The 25195-nt window shown below is 34.6% G+C and overlaps 1 protein-coding gene across 1 annotated transcript in view; it reads right to left on the bottom strand.

The window, feature by feature from the left end:
• Positions 1-945: 945 nt before the first annotated feature.
• Positions 946-25195, bottom strand: part of CCNI (cyclin I) — a 45709-nt gene continuing 21459 nt past the window's right edge. The window contains exons 2-7 of the mRNA XM_051964378.1: positions 22542-22698; positions 8856-8984; positions 5223-5297; positions 4949-5089; positions 4480-4710; positions 946-2512 (exon numbers count right to left, since the gene is read on the bottom strand). Coding sequence (XP_051820338.1) covers positions 2069-2512; positions 4480-4710; positions 4949-5089; positions 5223-5297; positions 8856-8984; positions 22542-22655 — 1134 coding nt within the window. The 5' untranslated portion in view covers positions 22656-22698 and the 3' untranslated portion in view covers positions 946-2068. The remainder of the gene's footprint in view (positions 2513-4479; positions 4711-4948; positions 5090-5222; positions 5298-8855; positions 8985-22541; positions 22699-25195) is intronic.

Raw genomic sequence — 25195 nt, 5'->3', positions numbered from 1 at the left:
GTTTGACACTTGCCTTTTTAACCTCAGTTTCTTCATATATAAAAATGGAGATAATCAAAGATTAAATGGGCACATTAATGTCAGCTATTAATGTACACACTGTATTTCCTCCAGAAGAACACAAGCTCCTTGATAGCCTGACACATAGTAGGTGTTTAATAATGTTTAACTGAGTTAGAAGTAACATTAGAAATCTAATTCCTCCTCAAAACAGGATCTTGCTGCCTCTTCAAGTAAGTTAGGGAAAAAAACTATCCTAAGGTGACTTGATGGTGGCTCCTTTTTATATAAATTAGGAGAAGCCAGTGTCAGCTTTATTGCCTGTCACAAAGAACACTAGGCCTCATCATTTTTACAAATAACATCTCCATAGCTGAGAAATGTTAGGAACTAAGGCTTAGCAATTAACTCAATCTCAAGTAAATGCTAGTTAGAATGTTGTATATCTTGTGAAATTCTCAAGCAAAAGTAGTTTTAAAAGCAAAAGGTAGCTTTTAGTTCTTCTTTTGCATAGGATTTCTTCCTAAGCTATCTCATCATTAACATTACAGAGAATATGAGTTTCATTTCAGGCTTAAATGTAATGAACTAATTTGAAGAAGAAATGATCTAATCTTTTCTCTGGCCTTAGTAAGAATACCACAAATATTCAAAGAAAGATAAGAATAGACTGTATTAACAGACAAAGGAATATCCTTCAAAAGTGTTCAAGCAATAAGTTAGCCTACACCTCTTATTCCATCCTGGGCAAATGAATAAATGAGTATATTACAATGTATCACGCTGGCTTTTACTACTTTCCAAGTTATAGTCCACAAAAACAGTCCCTTAATTTCATGAATTTTTCATTAATGCCAATTGATACAGCATTGTTTAAGTGGAAATAATTCAGCCATCCAGAACTTACAACTTTTCATAAATGAAAAAAGACGTTAAAGACACAGGTGCAAGGACAACTTTTATTGCTACCAGAAGGCTTTCATCAGTACAATGGTTCTGAGTGCAATACCTTCTTCAGACTGTGGAGAGAGCTCAAGATCCAAGAGGGGTCATTAAGAGATAATACATAGGAAAGGAAAAAGCTATTAGGATTTTCTTAATTCAAACAACATAAAACTTTAGGTACTGAAGTTGATAATAAACACATTCAAGATTCAAAAATCGTACAACTGCTCCAACATCTAGACAAGCAGTATCTGTTACTGATTATAATCAAGTGAAAAGTATGATTCGTTACAAAACAGCAGTTTATCTGATTCACCCCCAAAATATTAATAACTTTATCACATTTTTTTTTTACAAATTCTAAAAGTGACTTGTAGAAATCTAAATTAAGACTGCCCTAATCACATTTATTCTTAGATTTCACTTTTAGACTAAAAAAAATTTTATACAATAATTTAGTTTCCAATATTAAGAAATCCAAATGATCCAACATTTTTTTACATCCATATTGAAATCCTAATCAATGTGGTCACTTCTGTGTACCTTGTCTAGCACTTCTAGCACACATACAAGTTTGGAAGCACCTTTTTCAGATTAGTTAAAAATCTGAATCCAGGTCACCTATCACATTTCAACAATTCTGAACACCAAAGTGCTAATGAAACAATTTTCTGATGTGATCTCTTTTACTGGAGGTCAAAGGACAAAACAACATGCACAAGGCTAAGTTAAAGGAAAGAGCAGGCTGAAACAAGAAGTAATGGAAATCAGATTGTTAGACAAGCTCCATCTGGCTAATAAATTTTGAATTTTCTTAATACTAAATATGAACTTTGATGTGGATGACAGATTACATTAAATTTTAGCAGAGAACTGGAACTAGAAACTTTTAGCTACTTTTTTTGTTTGAATTTTTTTGGGTCTTTTATAATTTTTTAATACTTTTTCTGTTTTAAGTGCTTAAATAATAGGTGAATTAGCCGCATAGGAAAAACAAGGTTTTTCTGGCTCACTTCAGTTCAGCCTGATAAGGTATGCCCCTTATACATCTTTGCTTGGTTTTGCATGTTTCTATTCCCAGAGTAGCTTTCCTCAGTTTACTTAGAGGTAATACTTACTATTACTATATGACAGAAACAGGCTGCAAAGGTGGACAAGGGGAAGCATGTCCCTCTTGCCTTGATAAATCAGTGCTGCACACAGAACCCACATTTTCTGAAGAATTATCTTCATTGTAAAGACGCTTAATTCCATCATAGAAATCATCTATTTCCATTTCTTCCACCTTGCGTTTAGCAGAGGCATGCTTGCATCCAGTGGTAGCTAGCAGATGTTGGTAGAAGACGGTTGTACCTCTGATTGGCACTTCTGGTTTGCTGTTGTCCTTGGAGAAGTCTGGGCCTGGGGCAGAGGAGGGATGTAATCTGAACACTCCTCTGTCACAGGTTGCCAGGTTGTGCTTGAGAGGATGGTAGACATATACAGAATTGAGAGGCAGGGAAGACTGAAGAAGGGAAAGCTGATGTGCCACAAGTTCCCGACAGTGGATCAACTGGGCACTATCCATCTAAACCAAAAAAACAGTATCATCACATTAATATTAATAACCATAGCTTTTGATGGTCCGTTTTTAAAAAGTTTCACAGGGTTTTTTGTTTGTTTTGTTTTTTTTAATATAAGGAAAGGTAGCATAGTACAGAACAAAGAGTTCTGGACTACAAAGCAAGAAAGAAAGTTTAAATCTTATGGTTAATATAAATCATAAAATTTCTAATCTGAAATGATCTTGGCAGCCACCTGCTCTAACCTTTTATTATTCCTCTTGCTTAAGAACTTATAGTAATCTTTCTATAGCACCACACCTCCTGTAGCACCATCCTTATTCAAATGCCTCTAATGAGGTATAATAATTCTAATTAATCTTCATTTTATAAAGGAAGAAACTAAGGATCAGGGTGGTTAAAAGCATTTGCTCAAATTTTCTGAGTAAGATCATTCTATACTTGTTGCATCTTTAGCCTCTAGAATCCAACACAAACTAATCTGGCATTTAAAGCCAATCTGGCTCTAATTTACCTTCAGAGTTCTATTATATATTATTCCCTTTCATTCACCCTATGTAGCACAGACAGGTCATTTTGCTGTTTCCTATACATGAAATTCATCTGCACAAACAATATCACATTGCTCGAATTCTCTACCCTTTTTTCTTCAAAACATACAGCACAAATGGAGCTACCATCTACTACATAAAAGCCTTTCCTGATCACACCCACTCCACACCCCATGCCCAACCTGCCAAAAACATACTGTGCACTGTCAGCTCCTTGGGGGAAGGAACTACTTCATTTTGTCTTCCTGTCTTCAGAAGCAACTAGCACATACTAAGCAATTAATAGATGCTATTTAATGACTGATTTAACCAGGGCAAAAATGATTAGACATTTTTTTAACAGAAACATAATGTGGAGTCATCTGATGCTCCCAGTGGGTAAAAATGGCCCTCATAAAAGTAAAAATCCATACAGACAGAACTCTGTGAAGTGCTCTTAATATTTTATCCTTCCTTTTTCTTTTTTAATCTGACACTGACATTTCATACAGAACTCTCTCTTTCCTCAATGCTGCTCCCAGTACTGCTGAGGTGATTCCAGGTCATCGAGACGCTTCCAAATTCTCTTCCACTCACAAGTGGAAACTTGGAGTTTAGATTACTAATGAAAGACAATTAAATCTGTTGGGGGGAAACTTCTAAGTTATAATAATTTCTATGTAATAACTGACAAAGTATTTAAGAATCTAAGAACCCTGAGTTGCTGTTGCTGCTGCTGCTGGTGGTAGTGGTATAATTCTGTACTGTCACTACGTCCAAATGTCTGCTTCTCTTGCCCTTCAGTCAGAATTCTTAATTTATACATGACCACAGTGATTTCACAATTTTTTCACTGAAACAAAAACCAATTTAGAAAATGAATATTTTCAAAAACATTGTATTGGCCTGAAATTCCAATTCCAGATTGGCAAGATACCTATATTACATGTAAGTGTGGGAACTGTTGCAATAAAGGTGGTCAGTTTCAATCTGATGAATAAAGTCAAATAGTTAACTTTTTCATTTACAACACATGAATTCTTCGTTTCTCTGACAAGTATTTTCTTGCTACTTGTATGTTATTAAACAACACTTACTCAATCCATGGAACACATAACCACCACTTTGAAACTAAGAGCAAGTAGCTGGCACTTTTCTTTCTAACAAGCCAAAAGAACATGTATCAACAAAAATCACGAATTGCTCAAAATCCTTTTAAAAAAATATTTTGAGATGTATGGGGAAGGGAATGAACTGTCCAGCTCAAAGGATTGAACTGCACTCAAGTTTCTCCTATCAAATCAACAATGTATGAGAATGCATCTGAAATTACATTATTATTTACTATCTATAAGGATGTTGCTAACAAATGGAACTGAAATGAAAAAACAGCTATTTTCCCTGACTAAAAAATAATTTCAGAAAACAGCTATTAAACTTACCTGTGCCTTTTGGAGTAGCTCAATTGTAAAAGCCAGCCAATCAGGAATAAGCTTCTCCATTTCCAAACTGACGATGGCTAGAGCTAACATGGACCCCTTGAACGGCAGAAGCTGGCTGCAGGCCATACATTGGAGGAGTTGCTTCGTAAGGACCGCCAAGTGTTGAGATGGATTCAGTTTAGGCAAGCCAAACAGTAACTGGGGCCTGGTTGAAACTGCAATTGCATGGAACTGAAAAACAAGAGCACCATAACTCCTGAGTACATTTTCTGCAAAAATTACCATGGCCAACTTGCTGAAGGGGTAACAGTGTTGCAAGGCTACAATTTTTCCAGCTGCCATTATCTGGTTATCTAAATCATACCCTGGACAGCCACCACTTCAACTTTCTTTTAATTTTTTAAAAGAAAGGATAAAAGATTCACAAGAGAAAAAAATACTACAGATTCAAATAATAAGGTATATTTACAATATGAAGGAAATCCAACGGGGTAGCTGTATGAAGGTCCCAATTCAGCTTATCCAGAATGATTCTCTCCATTCTCAAAATTTCAGATGAAGAACAGCCACAAAAACTATCTCTGGCCAACACTTTCAGCACAGGAATTCTCTGGTCAACAAAATAAGAGAAGCAAGGAAAGAAAAAGTTCACACTCAGTTCTGTTTTGTCAAGCAAGTACATGGAAGGCAAATTAAAGTATATTTCTTTTTATAAAAAGGAAGTTTTAAAAGAAAAAAATTACCTCATCCTCCTCAATGGTCTTGGCAGCTAGGAAGAAACAGCTGATTGCAATACAATTTAAGTATTTTGGATGGGCCTAAGGCATGGACAGAAAAAAAAAAAGAGAATTATAATTTATAGTTACAAAATCAGATGTTGATTACGAAGACAAATAATCCACACTCTATGTAACTCAACCCAAATCTTTACCTCATCCACGGACGCCTAACCAGATGCATTCTAGACTGATGAATTAACATCTAACCACTCCATTATGATCCATGGAAAGAACAAGTCAATATTCCATTACATGGAAAATAACTAAAAACAAAAAAGAAAAAGAAAAAACAAAGAAAATAACTGAAACTTGTTAGCCAAAAAAGCTTAATGTGTATCCAGTAGGGAGCAAAGAGATCCTGGTTTTAGAACAGGCTCATCAAGTGAGGTAGAAGCTAGACATAAAAGAAAAAAATAATCTTAACTATAGGGAAAATAAATAAAATTTAAAAACAAAGTTCTAGGAGATTAAAAATATTCTGTCACTGACAATTTATATTAAGTGGGGAAGGGAGAAGAAAGAGGAACTTGCTATTTTTAAAAAAAATTCATGCCACAGATGATAATCATTCAAAAAAGGGGAATAGACCAATAAAGATTATGAATTTTCACCATGAAAGCAAGAGATTACAGCAGTAAAAAAAAAAAAAAAAAAAAGAAGCAGAAAAAAATCCCCCACCAAAATAAACAAGAGAATGAGTTATTTGAAATAGAGAGGGGAGGAAAATGATTTGAGTAAGAAGGAAATTGTTTTGAGCTAAGTTGGCTAGAAAAGAAAAATAAAAGCAAAACCCAGAAACAGGATTCTAAGTTGAGAGAAGGTATCAAACTAAAATTGTCTAGTTCCAAGCAAATAAGCTACTGATGCTTATGATATGCCCTCTACTCCTTTCTCCTCACACTCCACACAGCCTATCCAATGCCAAATCTTCCCATTTCTGCTTCCACATTTCTGGAGTTAGACCCTTCTCTCTACTCACACAGTAACTGCCTTAATTTAGGGCCTCATCACCTTTCTACTATATTATTTCAGGTCCTACTTGACCTCCCTGATTCAAGTTTCTCATTTTTCAGAAGTCAGTCTGTCCACGCTACTGAAAAGTGATTTTTTAAAAAAATCAGATAGTGCCACATTCCTGTACTCCATCAATTCCAAGGGTTCCCTCTTACTCTTCTGTTTAGCCCTCAAAACTGTTCCTGATCTGGTCCCAACCTTTCTTTGCAGTTTCCTTGTCCATCCCCACCCCCCAACCATTTGCACTGCTAAGCCCTGTGGTCTTCTTTCTGATATCAAACACTACACCTTTCTGTGGGTTGCTGCACTAGCTGTGTCTCAGTCTGTCACTTCCTTCTTATAAAATTCCAAACTTCATTTAAATCCCACCTTTTCTTCCCTCAAAAGTGATTGTACTTCTCAAATTACCCCGTACTTATATATTTCTTTGTATTCTTTCTCTTTTCCTAAATGATCACATCACATATTCTCTGGAGTTTCTCCTCTATGAATATAGTTTACTTAAAAACAGGGTCTGCCTTATTTTTTGCATTTGGATCCCCAAGGATCTTCGGGCGTAACAGGTGTTTAATAAATGCTTGTTGACTAAATGATGGATATAGCATCAAGGAAATATCTGGGAGGAAAAGAAAATGACTTAGTCACAAGGTAAGAACAGTGGTGCCCTTGTGATTTTAGGAGGCAGCAAGCATGGGGCCTCTAGTACTTTCCAGTAGGTCTGCTCTAGCAAATAAATGGGAGGACACAGACAAAAAACACAGGATGGCCAGTTATGGAAGGATTAAGACCTGCATAGTTGAAGGAAACACCCAAATTGAGATTACAGATCCACTTGAAGACTCAGTACATTAAAGAACAATTTATGTGTTACAGAATTCACTAACAATTCCTTAGAAACCAATATAATTAGTGAAAAATTGATGTTAGCTTTCATTATAGAGTAAGAATGTAGAAAAGCCCAACAAAAGACAGGAAGCTGAATGACATCTGAAGCTGATATACTGATTCTAATCATTATAAAATGAAGTAAAACTTAAATTGCCTGAAGAAAAAGCAAGCCAAACTAAATGAATTTTCTTCAGGAGCATTCTTGAGTTTTTGGAAGGAAAATCCAGAGTGCTCTCAGCCTGAGCAAAAAAGGGTAGGAGAGAGAGGCAGAGATCAGAGAATGCCTTCCAAAAGGTGGTACAGCCAGATTTCTTCCAATCAGGCAATCTGTATCTTCATTAGGCCTAATGACTGCTCATAGATGTCTCAGAAATTTGAAATATAAACAATGCCCAAAGAGTTGCTCAAGTGCTTCCATTTCTTTGATTTCCTAATCAAAAATAATTCTTCAGATAAAATTTGTGAAATTCAAATTCCCAAATCATACTTCTCAGGATACAAATAGCAAATCTGAAATTCCTCAATTTTATTTATACTCATTATAATATAAACATACAAAGATATATCCAGGCAAATCACTCATCAAGGGTTAGACTATAAGAATTCTAAAGTCTCTTTCAATTCTAAGTCTAAGATTTTCTATTGTTAAGCTCACCTTTACAAGTCACCAAATTGGGTTCAGAAAAGTTATATGACTTGTTCAAAGTTCCATGAATTTTCCCTAAAAGCCAGTCTAGGTTTTCCTTCCCATCTGAGGGTTTCATGACTCATGAAGAGTTTCACTAAGAAGTGATGAACCCTAACACTGTGTCAGGAAGCATAATTAAATGCCCACTGTGTATGTGCCAAGTAGTGTGTGAAAGGTATACAAGTACACAGATTGTGAGAAGTATACAAGTACAGATTGAAACAATCTTGACTCATAAAGATCTTACATTCCATAAGGACAAATGTCAGTAAGCAGAGATTATGTATAAAGAGAAGAACCCAGTCCATACTCCACAATATTGTGCTATACAGTCTCATGTTTTTTCCTAAGAATTACACAATATGCAACTTTGGTAAATATTCATTACCAACTAATAATTTATTGTTGTTATTCAGTCATTTCAATAAGGTTTGACTCTTGGAAGACTTCAATTTGAGGTTTTGTTAGCAGAGGCATTGGGGTGGTTTGCCATTTCCTTCTCTAGCTTATTTTACAAATGAGGAAACTGAGGCAAATGGGGTTAAGTATCTTGCTCAAGGTCACATAGAAAGTGACTGAAGTCAGATTTTAAACCAAGAAGATGAATCTTGCTGACTTAAGGCCCAGCACTCAATCTACTGTACCAATAAGCTGCCTAATGATAAAACAAGACAATATGTAATAGGCAGATAATTACTTATCATTCAGCAAAAGTGAAAATAAAAATTAATGTCATGTACTTCTCTCAAGCAAAATCTGATATAAAATCAAAAGAACTAAAATATCTTTCCATTTAGGGAGGTTCTGCTCCTGCTTAAAGAGATCAATTCATAAGGTGATTAAGAAGGAATTTCAAAGCCTTTTTATCAGTGTCTAAGAAAGTTCCTGCACACCTCATTGGTCTACCTTTTAAAGTATTATACTTCATCAACTTGAAACAAAGTCAGAGCTCCATTCTTCATGTGTAATGTCTCCTGCAAACATAATGTTCATCTTCATATGCTTACCTTGACAGTAGCTAAGAATCTGTCCAAAAGACTACTGGCCAAGGCTAGTGTTTCTGGGTAAAGGTTGAACTGGTGCTTAAGCTTGGCCAGCCATCGGACAACTTCATCCCTCTGGGCTGGAGAAATGCTCTGTGGAAGGAAACCAGAGAAAGGGACAAAGTTAGCACCCAATGTGCAATCCAGCAATTTTCTGTCATAAAGTTAGTAAATATTATATAATTCTTATAGCATCTATTTTCTTCTTTCCTTCAACCCTCTGCCCCCCTCCTCAAATGCAAGAGATGATACATCCTTCAGAGTCAAATTACCGAGAAGAGTTTCACTTTTTTCTTTACATAAAGAATTGGGGGAACAGCTGATGTTCAAGGACAAAAAAGACAAGAATCTTTTTGCTAAACAGTCCAATGACAGACAGTATGGACTAGTAGATAAAAGGCCTATGTTGGAATCAGTGAAAAATAAGAGTCCTTGTCTTTTTCACATGACAGCTAATGTAGACACGAGAAAATTATTAAATCTCAGTGACTTACACATATGTTAGGGGAGGAAGTATGTGCATAGAAAATCACAGGTCCAAACCAAAAGCAAACAAAAAACTCACAAAAAAAAACCCCTGTTTCAGTTATTTAACCACTCAATGCCCAAGACATCTCTCCAAGGTGTAGGAAAAAGTTATCAATCTGCGTTGGTAGAAGAAAACAGACCTCAAGAGTCTCATAATCAAACTCGGCAAATTGAGTTTTACTTTTTCAGTGTTCAGATAATTATGAGTTCAACTTCAAGGGATGAAATCTCAAAATAAAAGTAATAGCATTTTTGTAACTATCTGTTTTATTATGGAAGAGGAAAATGAAGTTCTAAGCGAGTCATCCAGCTAATAATAAATTTCCTAACTTAAATATTTATTAAACATTTATTACAAGAAAAGCAGAGACATAAAAGAATTTTTAAAAGCCCTGTCCTTAAAGGAGTCTAAGCACTATGGAAGAGACAGAACATATTTGTTAAGCAAATATACTAGGTTATGTGAAGAGGGAGAGAGGGTGGGGGTGGGGTAAAGAGATCAGAGAAGGCTTAACAAGAGAGGTGACAGAGAAGATTGTTTGCAAATGCACATAATTGGGAGATAGCAAGTCAAGGTGAGGGAAAAAAACTAGAAGCCTAGAGAATAAACAATGAGGCAAGCTCCTACCTGAGAGATACATATTTTTAGATGTGGCCACCATCTGGATTTGTTTCATATAATGGGGTTTAATTTAACCCAAAGGAGTGAAGTTTTTTTTGTTTTTTTTGGGGGGGGGTTTTGGCCTTGATTTGGGAGAAGGGATATGTGGGGAATGAGTGATAGTGACGAACTATTTTAAAAACAGAAAAGAAAGTTGTAGACATAACATACAGACATAAACAAGGACAACTTTGAAACTATTATTATTGGATGCATAAATTTGGTGTTGGGAACACAAAAACTAAAGTTGCCCAATCGCTAATTTCAAAGTGTGTTCAATCTAGTAACTACTAATCTCTATTAGTTGAGAAAATTTTCTTAAGAACTTCCTCCCTCTCCTGTTATAGTTATTGTAAGTGACTTAAAAGTTGGACCTTGGCTCCATTTTACATCCCTATGCCTTGGTATTTAATAAGCCCTCATTTAAAAAAAATCAAATTAGACATGGAACAAGACTTCTCTATAAATACCAAAGAATAAGAAAATAAGTCTATGTGACAGAGGTCAAATATTCCAATAGTCTAAAGAGATTCAAGAAAGAATCCCTTCTAGTAGGGGGGAGAGAAGGGAATCAGGGAAAGCTGGGCCACGAAGGAAAAGCTGGTGAATAGATGGTAATGGGGAGCAAAATAGTTAAGACTAGAGGGAACAAATGAAAAAAGCAATAGTGAATAGCACAGTTTTGCTGGATTGTACCAATAGGGAAGGCAAATGAAAGCCATAAAATAAAAATGGAAAATTATATTGTCAAGACTGGAGTCAAACTGTGAAAGGTTATATTAAAGAGTCTATTTTATTCATTAAGCTAAAGTTTAATATTAATAATAAATGGCATTACTTAAATATCACAACTAGTTTACATTTACATAGACAAAGTTATTCTGAGCCATAGAGATAAATACTTAAGGAGAGAGGGAGAGGGAGAGGGAGAGGGAGAAGGAGAGGAAGAAAGAGAGAGGGAGAGAGGGAAAGGGAGAGAGAGAGGGGGAGGGGGGAGGGAGGGAGGGAGGATTATTATTCCATTCCTATTTTATCAGGAAAAATTTATCTGTCCTTTTTCATGGGATTAAGATGAAATTGAAACTCAAAAAATTTAGTCATAGAGTACCAAGCTTCTTTAAATTAATCCAAGTCACTAGTTCAAGATAATTATCTAAGAAGGATGGTTAGAAATCTTTGAGGAATTTTTGAAGAACAAAGTGAGCTGCCAGAAGACTTTGATCAATCGATAAATGCTAGGGCCACTATCCTAAGTGCAGGAGATATATTAAAATAAAATAAAATAAAGCAAAAGACAGTCCCTTCTAGGAGTTTACAATCTAGTCAGGGAAGGCAAGATACAAAAAATAAAATAAAATAATTTTTAAAATACAATAGGAAATAATTAATAGAGGGAGGGCATTCAAATTAAGAGAGTTTGTTAAAATAAAATGTCCAGAGCCTAGAGATGGAGTGTCATGTTCATGGTACAGCTATGAGGATAGTATTTTTGGACATGTCAAAGAGGAGGTATAAGAAGACTGAAAAAAAGGGAGTTACTTTATAAAGGTCTTTGAATGCCAAACAAAACATTTTATATTTGATTCTGTAGGCAATGGGGAGCCACTGGAGTTTATTAGGGTGATATGATCAAATATATGCTTTAGAAAACTTATTTTAAGTTGCTTCAAGTCTGAAAGTATATAAAAATGGATAAATATCATTTTTCAAAAGAATCTGGAAAAGTTGGCTTCCAAAATTTAGAAGTAGTGAATTCAACATATTTACCAGAACTTATTAATGTTAAGAATTTACTCTGAAAAGCAAGCAGCAAAACATATAAAGGAATGAATGGAACAGGAAAGAGAATTTAACCCAAATAAGAAAAAGATACTGAAGATATAAAAATCTTGATGAATTTACAAGTTCTACCAAACATTCAAAGGAAAAAGTGACTTCAATATTACATATATTTTAAGTCTAGAATGCATCCTAGCCCTCCCTTCTTTGAAACAAAAATAGTCCTGAAATCCGAACCAGGGAGATGATAAACTAAAGAAAATGACAGGTAAGTATTTCTAATGAATATCATTGTGAAAATATTCATTAAAATTATATTAATTATATCATTAAAATATATTAGCAAAGGGTATATATATAGCAACATGTTTAAAAAATTATACAAGATGATCAGGGTGGATTTGTACTTGGAAAGTAGAATTGGTGCAACCTCAGAAAACTATAATTATAGCAGAAAAAATAAATCCCATGATTACATAATATCAACAGAAAAGTTTTGATAAAATACATCACCCATTTATGTTAAGAAAGAGAATAATTGGGCCTTTATTATTAATATCACCAACAGTATCTATCAAAAACCAAGGACTTATATATTACTTATAATAAATAAATGCTCAAGGCCCTTCTCATAAAATGAGGGAAAAACTCTGATGTCCATTGTCCCCATTATTATTTGATAAAGTTCTAGAAACAACAGCTATGGCAATAAAACAAGAAAAATAAGCTGTGGCAATATGAGATAAGAAATAGCAATTTTTTGTAGATAATGATGGTTTATACCAAAACTTTACAGATGCAGATAAAATTAACTGAAATAATTAGCAAAATAAGAAAAATTAGTAAAAAAAAAAATTTGCAGTAAATCTGCAAATCCACAAAAATCTTTAACCTTTATATATGCTACCAACATGCTGCCAGTTGGAAGAGATTGAAAAAGAAATTCAATTCAAAATAACAAGAGTTCATCAATCAAGGCACATAGATGAATTATGTTATATTTACATAATAATATTGTTACAAAACAATATTTATAGAAACAGAGGAAGACAAATAATGCTAGAGATAACTGCTCCTAGTTGGGTTATATTAATAAAAATGACAATACTACATAAATTCATAGATTGACTAACACACAAAATTACTAAGAATAGAGGTAAAAGCGAAAATGTAAAAATTTTATCATACAAAACTGAAAAGCAATTCAGGAAGGAAAAAATCAAATGGGAAACTTTTTTTTGCATGAAAATTATATGATAGATATACTATGATATATTTAACATGTATAGGACTGCTTGCCATCTGGGGGAGGGAGTAGGAGGTAAAGAGGGAGGGGAAAAATCGGAACAGAAGTGAGTGCAAGGGATAATGTTGTAAAAAATTACCCTGATATGACGATTCTGTCAATAAAAAGTTATTTTAAAAAAATTATATCCAAGGTATAGAAGGAACTGATACAAAAAGCAATTCATACAACAGATAAATTAAAGGATACAAATGAAAGTTATACAAATGAAGAAATTAAAATTATTGAGTCATGTTAAAAAATGTCCAAATCACTAAAACAAGTCACAACACCAGTCAGATTGGCATATATAACTAGAGCCCAATGAAGGGCCGTAGGAGGATAGAGATACCCATACGCTACTGATGAAGTTGTATAATAGTCCATCCATTCTGGAAAGCAATTTGGGAACTACACCAAAAAGTCACTAACCTGTACCTACCATTTAGACCATCAAGGTCACTCCTACACATACACTCTCTGTTTAAGGACAGGAGGAGAGAAATCACTTGTAGAAAAATACCCATGTATACTTTTGTTGGACCAAAGAACTTGAAATGAGTGCCAATCAATTCAAGAGTGGCTGAAGCTGGCTGCAAACTATATAACATAGACTCATGGTGAAGAATAAATCATAGATTTAAAAAATAGCCATCATTTGTGTACTGCTTATTAAAGTATTAACTTGCATAACAATTTACATATTTAGCCAATTTGATCTTTATAATAACACTATAAGGTTGGTACTATTATTATCTCAACTTTACAGAAAAGAGAAACCAAGGCTAGGTACAATTAAGTAACTTGTCCATATACTTAGCTGATGAGTAAGTTTTCCCCCTTGACTTCAAATATAGGATAAAAGCTTTGTTTTTCTTTTTATCATTTGGGATAGGAGTGAGAGAAGAAATAGTTTCCCCAAAAAAAATTCTACAAAAACAAAAAACAACCTACAAATTAGGACATAATAGTACTGTAATTTTGTTGTGTCCTAAGAAATGATTTCTGTGATTGTCAGCAAAACCTGGGAAGATGTGAATGAAGTGAAGAAAAATTAAGTGAACAGAATCTAGAGAATTTATATATGTTTATATATGTTTACAATAATTAAACAAAATTTTATATATGTTTACAATAATAATTAAACCAAAAAAAAACCAGAAAAACTGAAGAATTCTGATCAATGACCAGTTAAGAATCCAAACCACTAGAAATGAAACAAACTCTTCCCCAACCCCAAGGAGATACCCAACATGTACAGAAGGAGATGCATATTTTCAGATAAAGACAATGCATTGATTTGTATTATTTGATTGTACTCAATTGTTACAAGGGAAAGCTTTAATTTTTTTAGGGGTGGGGGAAAGAAATTTTGGTAACAGAATGAGAAAAGTGTCAATGAAACATTTTTAACTCAGGAACTCATAAGGAGAAAGAGAAGCAAGGCCATGTTAGTCCTACTGTGTTAGCATACATCCAACTTCTAGGATATATAGTGGGGAAAGGGGGAAAGAATTGGGCTGAAGAAGTTTTTTTAATTACATAAGAAACTTAGAAGATTAGACTAATAAAGCAGAGGAAAAAAAGGCTGGATTTAGGAGAAACTGAATAAATTTTAAGGAGAAAAAAACATCTCTAGGCCAAGATACTGGTCCAGATTCTAATTCCACGTTAAAATAGAAAAATTAAGAAGGATATAAAAGGATTAAGAAAGATAAAGGAAGATTAGGGAATAGAATGAGAAGACTCAAAATGGGCAAGAAGACAAGTGGTAAGACTGAGGTAGAAGGTAATGAGAATAATTAGAGGGCAAAAATAAATTGAGATTGGTGGGTGGGGAAAAATGGTGAAACAGATAAAGTCTGTCCCACACTGACAGGAAGGGGTCTATAGCTATGAAGTTGATGAGACTAAGAAAAGGAAACTCCCTGGAATTATAATTATTACGAGGTGACTTAAGTTGTAATAGGTTCTTAGAGTTGATGTGTTCTGGATATTCTTCCATTCCAAAATGAAAGCTCTTATTATTCTACTGAAAAAAGAAAGGGAAAGCTCTTACAAACAATAACAAGAGTAATACTTCAATGGGACAAAAATGAGTAATTACTCAGACAAATCTCTGAGTAAGAGAGATGGGACTTGACTGCTATTAGAATGTTGGAAGTGGAAGAGTACCACAGAGAGGTAAAGCAAATAAAGGAAAGACAATTTTTCCATGAGAAACTGAAAATCAGAATTTCAGACCCTTTGTGAAAAAGTAGGAACTGGATGCTCTAAAGAAGCTGCTTACTCACATCAAATGACTTCTATTTTCTCAGTAAGAGTTAAGAGACAGGTGGGGAAGGAGGCAAGAGAGATTTGAAGAGAAAGTCTGGAATAGCTCAGTTAGGAGTAAGATAGGAAGTCAATTAGGAACAAAAACAAACGGTATGCCAGGCTGTCAGAGAACTTTTTATATAACTCACCTAATTAGCATGACTGTGAGACTTCCTCTAACTCCACTGGGTGGCTCATGATCAGAAGCAGAGGAGGTAAATGGTAGAAAAAATCCAAGGCTGAGGCTTAGCAAAAGAATGGCAATAGGACAAGAAGCAAAGGAATCTGAGAGAACAGTATAGAGGTGAAATATTTAACTACTAGGCTGAGATCAGAGAGGAACAAAAGGGAAGTCAGTTAGAGCAAGGGTAATAATTTGAGAAAGAAATAATAAGGGGAGGGACTGGAAGTCTGGAAAAAAGTGATAAATAGTTGTAGAGACTGGGAGGGATGAGAAACAGGGAAAAGAGGAATAATAAAAGGTTATAATTAGGAGAATACCAGATTTTATGTTAAGTAAATTTGGGTTAATGTCACAATCTAGTATGGCTGAGATCGAGTGAGGGAGTCAGAGGAGGAGGATCAATTTGGAGATTAAGAAGTTGAGGGGAAGACATCTTAGCAGAAGTCGAACAGCAACAGGACGAGAGGAGGGGACTGCTGATGGGTCTTTGCTCCGGGGTAATGAGGCACATTTGTCAATGTGCTCACAACATCAAAATCTACTTTCCTCTTGTAGATGCATTTGAGATTTAAGATAGAGACTTTCAAATTAAGAAAGATAACCATCCACTTTACCAAAGATTCTAAAGAACTGGGGGGAAAAGTGAATACCACAACACTAGAGGTTATGTTATCATCACTACTGAAAGACTGCCTAAGTATAACCCCCAGACTAAACTGATACTAGAAGTTGTATCTATAAAGGAGGGAAATAGCAGTAACCACATAACTAGAAGTTCACAGGGGACAAAATTCAACAAAGAAGTTAATAAAATCTGCAGCCTTAGTGTTTATACAGAAATATGCAAAGTTTAAGCAACAAAAAAAGAACTAAAGTTTCTAAAGCAAAACAGATTTGACCCTTAAAGGTCAACTGAATCTGAGACTTCATGGGACAAAATGTATGGCTGATCCATGGCTCTAGATGGGATTATTAAAAAGAAAATAAGCCAAACACACACATATACACATATTGTGAAATGCAGACAAAATAAAATGCTGTGCGGAAAGAAATGACTGTGTTGCTGTTTTTTTGTAAATCTAAAAATGCTTCATTTCAAACCACCTCTATCCCTTGGAAAGACTTTTGAACTGATGCAGAGTGGAATGTCTATAATACAAAGAACAATTTATACATAACTTCCATTAGAGAAAGAAATAGCAAACCACTCCAGTAACTTCGCCAAGAAAAAAAAAACCTCAAATAGGATCCCCAAAGAGTCAGACACAACTGAAATAAGTATCAACAATTCTATAATGGGAAACATTGAAAACTCAAGATTTCTAATCAAATCAATGACCAATCATGACTCCTGAAAACTGCAAATGAAACCACTAGCACCCTCCTTAGCCAAAACAGAAAAGATGAAATATGTACAAGAATTTTGGAGACAAAGGGAAAAATTAAGGAAAACTATTATTTGTGGATGCAGAGTGAACTCACTAACCAACTAAGGTTTTTAAAATTATGTTCAGAAGCCAGGCCAAGTAATAAAAGATGAATATAAAATATAGCATGGTCCTGTGAAAAACAGTATCAGGAATATGAAAGCTCAGAATGAGCTAAAATCAACTTGGGAAACTAAAGCAACAACAAAAAAGAGGGTTTGGTTTTTCTTTTCTTTTCTTTCTTTCTTTCTTTTTTTTCTTGAGGAAATTGGAGTTAAGTGACTTGCCCAGGATCACACAACTAATCAAGTATTAAGTGTCTGAGACCAAATTTGAACTCAGGTCCTCCTGACTTCAGGGTTGTTGCTCTACCCACTGCAGCACCTAGCTGTCCCTTATTTTCTTTTTTTAAAAGGTATGTTGGGAGAAAAACAATAAAAGAAAAGACAGGATTCTTCCCTCCATGGGGTGAGAGGCAAAAGTAATTGATATTTATTTTGTTTTTGTAAAATGAATAACTAAGGAGATAGAGAGGGGTTTTTTCGGTTTTCATTTTGTTGAATTCAAAATCTCTGAATTACATGTTCTGGTTTTGAAAACTGGCATATGTGCTTTTCTCCCCCTAAGTTATTGTCTATAATAAGAAAATACCATGAAAACAGAAAAAGGTAATGCAAGATTGGAGAAGTACAAACGTCATGATTTCCAAAACAGGGAAACAAGCAATATCTGCACATAAAGAGACTGGTAAGCCTAGTATCACTTCTTGGGAACATCCTAGAATGAAGTCATTTCAAAACTGGTTAGTGACTATCTACAAAGTGAAAAGTGATTACAACACAAAGTCAGCCTGGGGCCTCATCAAGAACAGGTCCCACCAGACTAATTCTGTCTCCTTTTCGACATGTTTACTGCCTGGGTAATACAGTTGACTTAGGTTTTGGGAAAGCTTTAGACAAGGTATTTCATATTCATACTCTTCTTTGGAAGACAAAAGGATGTGGATGAACCAATAAGATAATCAGACTGATTCACAATAAGTTACATGGCCACACTCAAAAATTAGTTATAGTTCAATGTCAATTAAAGTGGCAGGACATCTCTTGCAGAATATTGACAGGATCTGTGCAATTTAACTTTTGTGTCAATGACTTAGACAAAAAACCATAAAATTAAATCTGTAGATGACACAAACCTGGGAAATCAACTGCTATCAGACTGACCACAGAATTGTGATAGGCTAGACATTAGACCCAATCTAATAAGATGAAATTCAATAGGACTAAATATGAAGTCTCATACTTGAGTAAGATTTTTACATGCTGGATTTCTTCTGCAGATCTCATCCCCAACTGCTAGTAATAGCTTTGCTTTCAGATATTTTCCACAATCTTATTACACAGGCAGCTAGGTAGTACAGTGGATACAGGACATGCCTAAAAGATACCGAGTTCAAATTTAGTCTCAGACACTTAGTAGCCTGTGTGATCCTGGACAAATCACCTAACCTCTCAGCCTGTTTCCTCGTGCTATGAGGAAAACAATAGCATATGTCCCACCCACCCCTGCCATGGATGTTGTGAAAATCAAATGAGGTAACATATGAAAAATTTTTGTAAACTTCATTATGATTATCTTGTGTATAACTAGTTACTTACATGTCTCTCCCCTTAGAATGTAAATTCCAGGAAAACAGGGATTAGTTTTGTTTGTTTGTACATACCTCAAGAGCTTAGCACCGGACCTTGAAAAGAATAAACACTAAATAAATGCTTTCTAACTAAGTTAAGTACCACTCTGTTCCTACTAGGAGAACCCAAGAGAGATATACATTCATTGTGGGGCATGGTCACAGCATCTATGCCTAAATATCAAAAACATACTTGTAATATAGTTCAACTTCTGTCAATACTGCCTTCTGAAAACACTGAAGCAAAATCTAGATCGTTTGTAAAGCCAAACTGGGATCAAAAAAACCCATAACAAATGAAAAATTAAATGAATTTTTTTTGTTTTTCAAACGAAACAGGGCCTATTCTAACTTCTCAAATAAAAATAATTTGCTTCTAATCAGACCTCAAGACACAGAATGATACCTGTACTATTACTTTCACTTGGTTTCAGTTGGCAAAACAAATAGAATGGAACAACCACATTCTAGTCTGAAAGATAATATTTGTATGTTTAAAATGAGGCACAATAACCACTGTTTTGCTCTCTAATTTTACTCAAAACAATGTTTCAAATAGGAGGACTTTACAATATTTAAAAAACCTATTTTAATAAGCTTAGCACTATATTCATAAGAATGGCCAAAAACATCAATTGGAAAAAGAAATTTTTCTGTTCAGGTTCTGTGCTATCTAGTGTGCTACAGCGAGATGCTGTTAGATGTTCCACCTGAAAAAATTCAGGATCTCCACTTTTTTTTTAATAGCTTTTTATTTACAAGATATATGCATGGGTAAAAAATTTTTCAGCATTGACAATTGCAAAACCTTTTGTTCCAACTTTTCCCCTCCTTCCCCCTACCCCTTCCCCCAGATGGCAGGTTGACCAATACATGTTAAATATGTTGAAGTGTAAGTTAAATACAATTTATGTATACACAGGACCTCCACTTCTTAATATGTCCAGCATCCCCTCCGACCCACAAGCTGACTAATTTAAAAAAGGAGATCTTCACATATATTTACATGCTGGGCTCACTGCTTAGTAAAAAAGCTAAGTAAGACTAGTGCAGAGTATATGAAAAGGAAAGGAACAATGATATAACTTAACTACTTATCTTAAAATTCACTCTGCCTACTTGGGGCTTGTATACTATATATGAGGCTAAAACCCCACAGCTCATATGTCTTTGGGTCTTAGGACTAGCCAACTATGTTCCACACAATATGTTAGAATCTCAGCTAGGTGGTACAATGGATAGAGCACCAAACCTGGAGTCAAGAGTGCCTAAATTCAAATCCACTATGAGACACTAAGTTCAAATTCAGTATCAGACACTTACATTTACACTTACCATGGATTGCCTCCAAAAAAAAAAAAAAAAAATCTCATTTACCATTCTGATAAATTTACCAAAAAGGTATTAAATACAGATTAAGGGGAGAAAGGAATATTTACACTTATTAGATTGGCATTTTCTAGATAAAAGGAGTCTTCCAATAAACAGTTCTTTGGCCTTAAAGCTTACTTAACATTGTGCCTAAATTTTATTTATGAAATTAAATAATAACAATTCACTTTTGACATTTCACTGCTATCACACTTAAGGAAATGCTATTGTACTAATTCTGATATGTGGGCTTTTTGTTTTTCTGTTTAAGTCTATGAGGCCTTCTGACAGGATGAAGTAGACTATGAAAAAATTTTAAACCATCAGTATAGAATTAACTGCAAAGATCTAGTATTTAGTAAATGGGATGAAATCTCTATACACAAATCTTCAGGGACAAATGTGCAGTTGTAAATGAATCACAACTGTAATTAAGCACTTATACTAACAAAAGCTAAAAGTATAAAGTGGAGCAGCTTTTTAAAGAAACAGATGAATTAACTATCTTTGAAATCCTTTTGGGAAAGTAATCACTAAAGCAAAGATCCATCCCAACTCCTTGTTACCATTAGATTTTAATCCAAGACATCACTTTTAAGTATAACACTAATGAACAGATTCTACTTTTCTTTACAAAGGTGAAGGCTTTCCTGTGGACACAAAAGCTGGTCAGCCTGGAATCCTGTTTCCCACACCCCAAAGAACCATCAGTTTCCAAGTCTTGTTGCTTCTACCTTCACAGAATCTCCCCCTTCTATGCCCATCTCTCTCCTCACCCATCACAATGACACCCAGATTTGAGCCTTTTGGCTAGATTACTGAAATAGCATTCTAGCTCCTGTTGGTTCAAATTTCTCTTCTCTAGTCCAACCTCCACACAATTCCCAAAATATCACTGTAAGCACTCTTCAATTCAAAATACACTCCAGGGGCTCCCTATTTCTCTAATATCAAATAGAATCAGATAGTCTGTCAACAAGTATTTATTAAGCAGTCACTATGTGCCAAGCATTGTGATAAACACTACAAATACAAAGAAAGACAAAAACATCATTCCTGCCCTTCAAGAGTTCACAGTGTGGTGAGAAAAATTAGAAGTAACTATATACCTACAAGATATATGTAAAGTAAATGGAAGGTAATCTTAAGAAGAAAGATACTAACAGGTTGAGCAAGGAGAATAGGCACATGGATAGAAAGCAGGAGGGCCTACTTGCAAAAGGTGTCATTTGAGTTGGGCTTTAAATGAGCACAGAAAAGTCAAAGTGACAGAGGAAAGGAGAAAAGCATTCCAAGCATAGGGCACAGTTAATGAAATGCACCTACTTCACAGGGTTCTTTGTGTAGATCAAATGAAAAAAAAAATCTATGTAAAATGCTTTGCTAATATTTAAAGCACTATATAAGAGCCAGACATTATTCCTGAAAGGATATCTTATGTGTATAACTTACATAAGGACACTTACATTCTCAATATGTACTATAATTTACTTGTTTTTTAAACATGCTACAAAATTGTGACTTTCAAATTATTACATCTGAAGCTATATTTTCATTTTTGATGATATTGTTAGTCTTAAATGAGTTATTTGAAATAAAGGCCTTGATCAGAACACACTCCCCAGTTATTATCATTGTTATTATGGGAAAACAAGATTCACCAGCTGGTTTCTAGGGATCTGTGTCAAAAGAGGGTATTGTTTATAATCAAAAAAATTCCAAACTAATAGCCAGGAAACATGGATTCTGGTTCTAGTCCTATACGAGTGATTATCAGTAAATCATTTAACTATTTAAATTTCTTTACTCATTCCTAAAATAGGGATATCACCTACTCTACTGACCACAAAAAGGGTAAGATGTTGTTTTTCCATAGAAAATAGAAATAAAAACAGAAACAATGGCTCTCTTAATGAGACTTCTTCCTTCTGCTGAACAAAATAAAGATTCTAGCTATCTTTAACTGCTGACCTGGATAACATGCATGTTCACACCTATAAATCTGTGTTGAATGAACATCTGCAGTTAATTAATTTTTACTATACATAATAACTAGTCTCAGAGTGTGTCTTTCTGTTAAAGATTTACTATTACATTAGAGGAGCAACTTAGAAGATAATAAGGCCTATTCTCCAAATAGCGATAGAAAGCTTAACCAGCAGAAAACTAATTCTATTTTAGTTATAGGAAAAAAATTCTTAAGTCTTATATTAAAACATATCTCTTAACAAATATGAAAATATTTTTGAAATAAGCTACTTAATTATAAAGCTATGAGAATCATTCTCATTTACGTGATTCTCTCCACCCATGTGAAATTCTTATATGTACTATGCTATCAAAATATGGGACAGATAATATATTATCTTTCTTCTAAGTATCTCCAGTAAAGAAAATAAAAATGTTTACCTGATTAGTAGAAATTTTGAGCACATTAACTTTCCACATCTGAGCTTCCCTAGAGATTGCCATCTCCAGAAGGAACGATAATCTCTGATTTTCCAAGGGGCCTGGAAACTTCATGTTAACCTCTGGATCTGCCTACCACCCAACTTTACACAGCTACCTGTAAAATAAAAAACAAAACAATGTTATACTTCTAATTGCAGAATATATGTAATTATATGTATACAACTTTTGGTACCTGAAAGGTAATATACAATACAAATAAGTTAAGAACAGAAGAATTAAAATGTAGAAAATAATCTCTTTACAAATTTAATATTTGAAATCTTTAAAAAATATATCATTTTAAATCATTAGCTTGGCATTTAACCACACGTCCCTTACCCCCTTACCACATACAAGACTACAAATTATCTTTCCAACTCTATATTTTATCAACAAAAAGACTGACAATTATTCAAAAACTATGAATGAACACACACATACACACACACACACACACACACACACACACACACACACGCACCATAGTGGGTCAAAGACAAAACTTAAAAACAAGTGGATGTCACATGAGGAGAGAAGTCCACACCAGTGCCTAAACAGCCCCTATCAGAACTAGCATCCAGGAAGTCAGCCCCAAGACACATGAAGAGAAAGGGTCAGGAACCTGAGAAGTATAGTGCCTAGGAGTTTTGCAGAAAAGCATAATGTTAGCACCATCAACAAAATCTAGGTGTGCTGTATCAGAGTCTCAGCAAGAGACAGCCAAGTTTCTAAGAAAGAGCCAGATTCCAAGTTCAAGATTGTGCAAGAAGGAAAATAGGAAAAGCCAAAGCAAAAATCTAAGTCAAGCCATCAGGAAACAGTCAAAACTCATGAAATTCCTGTACAAGATGAGCAAGGGCTTCCTCATACCATTCCAATGAACAGAATTTGCCCATGAATAAAGCCCCAACTCAAGAACTAGATTTGGGGATGAGTTAACAAAAGAAAACATCCAAAACAATGAAGAAATAATATATTTGAAAGCAGTCCAGAAAAATAAAGTAATTCCAAAATAAATAAATCACATGCCAACAGAACTAGTAAGTTAGATGAAGAGAATGTTTAAGTAATATAAAGAGCAAGCAAACAAAAAATAAATTACTTAAGTAGTTGAATATCAAACCAAAAAAAAGAAAAGAAAAGAAAAGGCAAGCCATGGGGGGCAGGAAAGAGAAGAAACGAGGCCTAAATGAACTTGCAAGTGAATTGTATCAAGGAAATTAATTCCAATATCATATAAACTGTTTACAAAAGCAAGGGAGGTTTGGGGGGGGGGGTGGAGATTCTTCAAAATTCTTTCTATACTGATTATGGTGCTTATACCTAACCCCGGGAGAAAAAATTATAGACCAGTGCCCTTAGAGACGAGTAATGCAAAAATCTAAGCAAAGAACCACAATAATATTTTTTTTAAATTACACATTACAACCAGATTAGATTTAAAAGTGAATGCAAGTCTGCCCAGTTATTCCTGTATGGAAGAAATATAGGTATAGGAATACAAAAGTCTGCTAGTCTGCTTAGCCTTGAGACAGCAACAGAAAGAAAGTGGAGATAGGACCAGTTCTGGAACCCATTCCTTTCATACCAAGTCATGTCAGACAGAAGAAGGTGAAAAGTGATTTACCCAATGTAAAAAAAAGCCAAGACAATTATGAGGCCCAGCTCTGAAAAATCCACTAGTTAAAAAAATCAACTAAAAAAAAAGGTGAGAAAGTGAGCAACCAAGAAATGGAAGGGGAAAAAAAGACTATATCCAATCAACCAAAAAACTCAGGAGGAAAAGTTAAAAATCTAGAGCTCAAGATAATAAATCAAAAGAGAAGATAATAAAATAGAAGGGAAGCTGGTCTTCAGGACATATAAGAAACTGAAAATATATCTAAATAATCTAAATAAAGATAAAGGAAAATTAATCAAGACCCCATGAGAGAGAGAAATCTCAGGATTCTCAGGAGCATAACCAGAGCAGGATAGTCTTGAATACTTCAAGAAAAAAGTTAGAATTTTGAAAGCAAAATTTATAGCTTGCATAGTAGAAATAATTAGCAAAGAAAAAAATAACAAAATTTACCTGGAAGAACAAAAGATCAAGATTGTTAAAAGAATCAATAAAAATAAATGTGAAGAAAAACGGTCTACCAGTACCAGATTTCAAATATATTACAAAGTTATGATCATCAAAACAGTCTGGTACTAGCCAAGCACTAAAGCAGTGGATCAGTGGAACTGGGTAAGCATACAATACATAGTAGGCAACACCCATTTCAGTGATTATAAGGATTAGTTTTAAAATGAAGCAAAAATGGCCTCTTTTTCTAAGTTAAAAAAATCAATCAATCATTTAGGGAGTGGAAGATCTTCAGAGTTTCTGGCCAAAACAGAAACAATTACTATTTGCAATTTTTGGTTCTCAGAAGAGATCCAATGACATCAGGAAGATGATGCCTTGACTTTGTGCAAAATCACTGGGTGTTGCCTCAGACAAACTGAAACCTGGGAAAGATGTTGGCTTAAAAATTCCAAACCCCTCTTATATCCCTGGTCATCTGCAGACTTCCTGGTCTATAGTCCCACTGGTCCCAAAGGTGTCCAAAGGATAGTGAGGCTGA

The sequence above is a fragment of the Antechinus flavipes genome, chromosome 6 (genome assembly GCF_016432865.1).
Source record: "Antechinus flavipes isolate AdamAnt ecotype Samford, QLD, Australia chromosome 6, AdamAnt_v2, whole genome shotgun sequence".
NCBI lineage: Eukaryota > Metazoa > Chordata > Mammalia > Dasyuromorphia > Dasyuridae > Antechinus > Antechinus flavipes.
This window is presented reverse-complemented; position numbering and strand designations above follow the sequence as displayed.